This window comes from Limulus polyphemus, unplaced genomic scaffold (genome assembly GCF_000517525.1).
Source record: "Limulus polyphemus unplaced genomic scaffold, Limulus_polyphemus-2.1.2 Scaffold674, whole genome shotgun sequence".
Taxonomy (NCBI): Eukaryota; Metazoa; Arthropoda; class Merostomata; order Xiphosura; family Limulidae; genus Limulus; species Limulus polyphemus.
The window spans coordinates 341,159-349,122 of NW_013666284.1; the positions used below are offsets into that span (position 1 = coordinate 341,159).

General features: G+C 31.0%; 1 protein-coding gene across 3 annotated transcripts in view; it reads left to right on the plus strand.

Annotated features, from left to right (window-relative positions):
• Positions 1 to 7,964, plus strand: part of LOC106459882 (lysine-specific demethylase 6A-like) — a 43,644-nt gene that overhangs the window by 18,730 nt on the left and 16,950 nt on the right. For all 3 annotated transcript variants that reach the window (XM_022386455.1, XM_022386453.1, XM_022386454.1), the window contains exons 8-9: positions 686 to 785; positions 3,382 to 3,452. In XM_022386455.1, the coding sequence (XP_022242163.1) occupies positions 686 to 785; positions 3,382 to 3,452 (171 nt within the window). The remainder of the gene's footprint in view (positions 1 to 685; positions 786 to 3,381; positions 3,453 to 7,964) is intronic.

Consider the following 7,964-nt stretch of genomic DNA (forward strand, 5'->3'; position numbering starts at 1 on the left):
GGAAGCTAGCTAGCTTTGTCAGGCATTGAATTGTTGGACCATTGAAGTAAGATAATATTTTCACAAAATCACTAGTGCCCGATGAGAAATTAGTAATATTCTTGGAGATATATTAACGTTTGATGGGAATTCACTGATGTTCGAAATTTATAACTGTTCCTGATCAAATGTCGTATATTTTCCGATTGATAGGGGTTAACAAAATCACACATTTGTTTTTTTGGTGCGATGCCCTGCTGTTTTTATAGGCAAGACACTTAACTGGATACGGAAATGGATACTGTTGATTCCTGTGTTCACGAATGTTCTACAATTTTGAAGAATTGGCGGGAATTTTGCCTTACCTAATTAACACAGTAACCTAGACACGCCCTCAAATATAAACTTATTCAAAACAAACGTTGACATTAAAATAAATATATAACAAATTCGTTATAAGCAACACATATCTGATACTACAAGTCACGCATATTTATAAATACAAATTCAATCCAAACAACGTGCATATTAAAAATATATACATAATAATAAATTCGTTACACTTGTTACTCCACAATTAAGTTAAACTGTATTTTTCAACTTTTGTTGATTTCCTTGCCAAAGTGATGATAATGTGTACAAAATTTTTTATGAAATACGAAATATTGTTCCTTATTTTGTCAATAAACATTTTTTATATTTATAGTTGGAGAGCAGAAAAGATGCTTTTTCTCCTAAGCTTCATGATTTCTGTCTTAATCATCCTATTTCTGTGATTCGTAATATTGCTACAGTATTGAATCTGGGTAAGTATGATGCATTACAGTATAATTTATGAATCTAAGATTTAAATTATTGCTATCATAGCATGTTAACAGTATTAACAGTTTGTTACAAATATATTCTATATCATTAGTTGACAATAGTGTCATCATGTATTACAATATAATTTATGAATCTAGGACTTAAATTATTGTTATTATAGCATGTTAACAATATTAACAATTTGTTACAATATATTCTACATCATTAGTTGACAATAGTGTCATCAGTGTTTATAACTTACAAGCTTCTTTTTTTGTCATGAAGTAAAACATCAACTATACTTTGCATATGTGTTTTTGCACGTGCCTCTGACACATGCATATACACATTTATATAGAAACAATTGACTAATAATATTTAAAAAGTATTTCCTGCATTTGTTTTTGAGCTGATCCTGTGGTCATAAAGATAATAGAAATTTGAATTACTGAGTAAGGAAAACTTGAATTGACATAATACATTGCGTATTTAAATGAATTCAAAAATGTTTGTTATTTTTAAATAAATATAAAGAATTTGCATATTTGAAGTTTGTTTAAATTTGATTAATTCTAAAATAATTCAAGAATATTTTAACTCTAATATCAAGTTACTTAGATTATATTTGTGCTACTTGTTGTGCAGTTATGTACAAGAAAACATTTCTTTTCAGAAAGTTGAAGTCTTTAATATACAAGGTAATTAAAAATTGTTAATTTAAAAAGGGAAAAGGGATTGTCAAAATGCAAAGATTATATTTTCAAGCTTACAACTAGGGACTATAAAAGAAAAAGTAAAACTTAGTTGGAAATAGTGTCTATATTAATTTTTCAAGCTACGAATTCCCATTTTTATACCATGTCTATAGTACTTATCAAATTTAGTGGAGTCAAAAGAGGGATATGTAGCTTGAGAAAATAATGTAGACACTATTTCCAGCTTAATTTGTTTTTTATGTTCATTTATGGAGAATAAATTTTAATCTACGTCCGTGCATAGGAAGCCACTCACAACGACATCGCATATTTTATATATAACTATGTAAATCAACTTTCAGTGAAAAATAATCAACTTTTAAAATAAGTCATGAACATTCGCAGTATATCTGTCTAGGTTTTGGTGCAAAATAACCATTTTCCAAAATAGCCAATTTTTCTGTAGGCATGTAAAACAAAATATGAATAATAATAATAAAATATGCACTTAGAATTTCACTGATGTACAAAAATCAGTAAAATGAATTACCACTCACAAAAGTAGAGAAATATACTATTGTAATCGTCTACTGTTAGAAAACACACTGAAATAATTGCAGAAAACCACATAGATACAAAGTACAACAGCAAACTCAAGAAATGATGAATCCTCAACATGGCAGTTTTGACTGAATGTGATAAAAGATGCACATGTTATTTTCCAATTAATGCATATTAATAAAACACCAGATTTTTTCAATGGCCAAAAGTGAAGAACTTTGAGAAATTCTTCGTGGTGAAAAAATGAAGGTACTTGAATTAATTTAAAACTACCCAATGACATGTTCATTAGTGCATTAATTACTATTGTCCAAGTTTCATTGTAATATTCGTTGCTACTTTTTTTGTAGTGGCTTGTGAAAGTAATCAATAATAATATGGCTGGAGACACAGTTATAAATATATGCATTGTTTATTCTAATAAAATGAAGTGTTTCTGACTAGTATAATGGTAAAGAAGAATGTAGAAAGTTTTAGAGGGTGGAAATCTCTACTTTCAAGAATCAACTTAAAAATATATTATATTTTAAAAATAATCATACAACCTTAGCAGGAGTTTATTTAGTAGCTGTGCATAGATTTGGTGCAATATACCCAGCCGTCTTTGCTGAGAGCTTCGGTGCTTCAATGGATTTGAAGACAAACTTGGCCAGTAGCAATGAAAAGATTGATAACATCCCTCCTTCTCTTTCAAGAATCAACATAAAAATAGTCCTATGACCTGTGCAGGGGTATTTTAGTAGGTTTGCCAAGGTTTGAAAAAAATATCCATAGCTGTTTATGTTAGCAACTTAACCATTGAGATAGAAGGTCACAAGTGTTGTTTCAAGAACAAGTCTTCTTTGAAGATGGTTTTTGCCCATATGTTCTTTAGAATTTTTGTGAAATTCCTGGGTGATCCCTATTACTATGTGGTTCATGATATAGCTATGCTTTTATGTTATATCTTTAAGGTATTACTGATTAGATCTTGTTTTTGAAGATATTTGTAAGATAATTAAAATGATCAGTTTTTGTTAATAAAAAATACGTTTTTTTCTAAGTACTCGTTATTTTTTAATTTATATCATAATCACAAACTCGTAGCAACAGAAGAAAGAGTAATTTTCAGGTACAATAAGGTGAGAAAACTTCAAAATATTTCTATTGTCTATACCATATATTGTAAGAATAAATCTTATATTTCAATTATTAAAAAGTAACTACTAAATGCAATGTAAAAAGAACAACTTTAGTATTGAGAGATCTGTTGATAAATGTTACACAGAGTAAGTTTCATATGAATTTTGAGATGCAACAAGATAGAAGAAAATTGTACAATTTTATCATTTCACTATTTCAGATTTGGGGTTATTCTCTACAAAAACTTTAGTAGAAGCTAATCCAGATCATAGCATCGAAGTCAGAACTCAAGTATGTATTGTTAGAATGTTTCTTTCATTAAATTGTAAGTTCTTATACATTTCAAACAGACTTTGGAAAAGTTGATCATTGAGAATTTTTAATTCATAAATAATTTAAAATTATTATGTGCAAGTGATGACTCCTTAGGTCAAAAACACAAGTCTAAATATGTTTTCTTTAATGCACTTTTATGTACACCATTGAAGTTAGGTAACTGTAGTTCACTTTTATACAAATATGTAACTTAAGGACAATAAGGGACCTGTTGGTACATCTAGGCGGTCCTATCCATTAAATTAAACTTTAAAATGAAAATCAAATGGTCAATGATAGCCCTAGCCATAGTCAATGATGCATTAACACCATCCATTAACAATCTTAACATGGCTTAAGAGGGTGATCAACCTTTACACCAAGATCCTTTTCTTACATAACATTGTTAAGATCATTCCCATCAAACTTGTACTCATAATTCAGATTATGATATCCCACATGCATTACATTGCACTCATTTTAATTACAAGCCATCTGTCATTTAGTCAAGTTAGCAAATAATCCAAACATTATTGTAAAGCAATAGCATCCTCCTCACAGCCAGCAACCCCCAACACCTTAATATCATCAGCAATTTAAATAATTTATTGGCCATTCCTTCATTTATGTCATTGGTGTAAATCAAAAAGAGCAAGGTCCTAACACTGAGCCCTGAGATACTCCACTTATAACATCAATTCAATTTGACTGAACTCCATTTATAACAAAACACTGCTTTCTCCCATTCTGCTAGACTTCTGTCCAATGAGCCAATCTATCCCCCACACTTATAGAGATAAAATTCAAAACAATCCTTTTATGCAGCATCTTGTTAAATGCTTTCTTAAAATCCAGATACACTGAATCCTCATCTGCTTAAGCAGTAACCTCTTCAAAGAATGTAAAAAAATTAGTTAAGCAAAGTTTTTCCATATTAAAACCATGCTGATTATTCAGTGAAATTTTAAAATTTCTTAAATGACTTGCAAAGCATCCTCTATCAGATTTTAAAAACTTTTCCCACCACTGATGTAAGACTGATAAGCCTAAGATTTTTTCACCTTCTTTGGAAAAAAAAAAGAATAATATTAGACAACTCCCAATCATCTGGCATCTGTCCACTATTCAAGAACTTACAAAAAACAGTAACAAGTAGCTCACATATCCAATCCTTAACCTCCTTCAAAATCCTTGGGGAAATATTATTTTGATCAATAATTTTATCATTCTTTCAACTTCCCAATTTTTTCTTAACAAGCTCAGAATTAATGTAATCATCTTATTTGATCTTATTTCAAACTAACAAAAGGTTCAGAATGAAGAATAATTGCTTAAATCCTCATCAGCAAAAATAAAGAAAAAGTAGAATTTCTTAACCGAGCCATCTCATAATCATCAGGCATGAGCTTTTCTGTATCATCCTTCAAAGGCCCTACTCCCATTCTAACATTTTGTTTACCCTTAATGTATTTAGAGAAATACATTTTCAGCCAACCTTTTTTTCATGTAGTTCTTCAATTTCCTAATATTCCATTTGACTAACTTTTATAATTCTCTTAGATTGCTGATCAAAGCAGTCAATTTAAACTTTTTAAGATTATAATGCTTTTCTTTAATTTTTATACTTTCTTGAAATTTGGAACCAAAATGTCATCATTCCTTATCTCCATATGTAGCAAAACATGAAATCTAATTCACTAATGATCACTTTCACCGAGATGCCCCCAATCTTCACCCTATCAACCCTTTCTTTATTAGAGTTAACAATGAACTTAAATAGTATTGTTCCTAGTAGGTTCCTTAAACAATTGTTGAAAAAAATGACCGTGAACAATTTTTCATGACTTAACTTTAACAGCTCCTAATCGATATGCCTGAAATTAAAATCCCCTATAATTATGACTTCATTAACAACTACATTCTTTATCTGACTGTAGAGTTTCTAGCTAATTCCATCAGTTTCAGCTGGTGGTCTGTAACAAATTCCAACTAAAAACCTTCTTCCATTGTAACCCAAAAACGTTCAATCTCATTACTATTAACTTTGTTATTTTCAAGCTGAACAAGGTGTAGCTCACATTTTACATATAAAGCCACATCCCCCCCCCCCCTCCATTTTAGCACTATACTAATTAATGTATAGCCCTGTATTTCAAATAAATTCTTATAATTAAAATTATCTACACTTAACCAGGTTTCAGTTATTCCCATTTTATCAAAATCCTCTCTTTTACCTTATGCTCTCCATTTTATTTCTTATACTTCTAGCATTACAATAATAACAGTTTAGTCTACCATTAAATTAAATCTGTATATTGTTCCTACATTATAATTTTCTTTACATCTTATTTCTTCATAATTCTGGTTCTTACCACCATGTAGTGCTAGTTAATAACTGCTCTTATGGATAATAGCCCTTGTAAATAAGCTAGCTGCTACCCTATTGAAATGTAAACCATCCATTGCAAAAAGCTCCCCTTTTCCATTGAACTGATTCTATAAAACCAACCAGCTATATTGTTTGTCCTTGCATTTTAACCTAAGCAAGCATTCAGCCCTGGTGACTTACTTATAATTTTATCCCAACAATTAAGTTTTGGTAGTATCCCCGACAAAATTAAGTTATAATGGTCCTAGCATAATCTAATTATTGTTTCTCTATTTACCTCACAGATTATCCTATTCAAGTGCTGTACTAAAGAATCACCTGTAACTAACCTTCTTATGTTTTTCATTTCCATCCCTATCTGCCCCTTTTGTTTTCCATTCCTTCCCTTGTTCCTTATTTATACAAGCTAAAGGCTGAAATCTTTTACTTAACAGAATCTGTTCAATATAGTTAAATCACTACTTTTAGCTCTATTAGTACTGTTTCTAACTTTCTGAAAGTTGATATTATCTGCTGTATCCTTTGAGATCTTGCTGCCATTTCCCACAATTTCCCATTCTTTTTATCTGTCACCTCTTCTCTATTTAGTATAGCCTCAAATTTCTCTTCCAACATGCAAACTCTACGTACAAATTGCACATCTTCACAACTAGTTTCCTTAACCTGATTCACTGCAGCTGGTATTATACACACACACATATATATATATATGGCCTCTAGATGTTTTTTCTGTTCAATGTGTCAACTCGTCAGACTGAAAGATGTTGTCATAAAAGCCTTTCTGACATCTTTGAGGAAAACTGATGCACAAAAAATGGAAATAATTGACTTACTGTATGGAAATATATAGCATAATTTCGATTGGACAACATTACCACAACAGTTTATGATCCCACATCTTGGACAGGAATTTTAAAAGCAAGAATCTGTATGCATACCAGCCACAATGAACAGAAAAAATTTAAGAGGCCATATATGTACCAGCTGCAGTGAATGGGTTAAAAGTGCACCCTGTTCCTAAGTTTAGACAATAAATCCCACTCCTCGCACCTATCACACTGCACAAACTGTAAGCACTTAACCTACACTACTCTTGACCATTGTAACCTAGAAATAAATAATCAACACTAAATACAAGCTGCATATTGACAATACTCTTAAGCTTAATGGTAGAGTAAAATATATTACACTATTTTATCAAAATCTCATCTTCTCATTAAATTAAATAAGCTTATCCAATAAGAAGTGACAAATATCTAGTCTAGATTATATTTTTGAAGTGATACAATATACTTAGCTGTTTTTCAACTTACCAATAAGCTAAATTGTAGCTAAAGTCACATGACACTTACTAAGCCCAATCTAACATTTGTAATGCTTACACCACCAAGCCCTAATTTAACACTTTAATCCTAATACCATTGTTACATATCTGCTTGTTTGATAATTTCTGGTACAAATTCTTTCGGAGGAACTTCAGCGATACAAGTCCTTTCTTGATTAAATCAGTTTATTCTTCCTTGATACAAACTTTAGTACACAGTAGTTCCACAGTCAATACGTTTCTCGTCACTTTAAACTTAACAACTTTTATAATACACGCTATAAATCACAGTGATTCACACACTTTACTTACCATCACTACTGTTTGCTTCTTTAATTATCTATATGTATCGCTGGCTTCTCTTCCAGGCTTATATACTAACAAAGGAGGTGTATCGAATGCACTTGGGCCTCCCTGATCATTCGAGAAATTTCATGCAGGCTACCAGCACCAAAAGCGCTAGCAGCGTCACGTGACTTCCGCTGTCGTAACACTGCCCCTTCCTTAGTATTGTTTGTCCCGAACAATAGCTACTTACATTAAACCAATAGATAATTAACAATAACTTAATTAAATGTACAGAATTTTCAAACACAAAATTAAAATACAACAAAGTCTTAATTTTTTAGGACATTTCTTCTTTCGTACTGATCTCTGTCTTATTGTCTTCTGCTTTACTTGGGATTCATCTGCTCCATCAGGAAATGTCCCATTATCGGTACACAACCTTGTATAATGTCCTGTCACACCACAGAGCTTCTGTATGGCTTCTGGT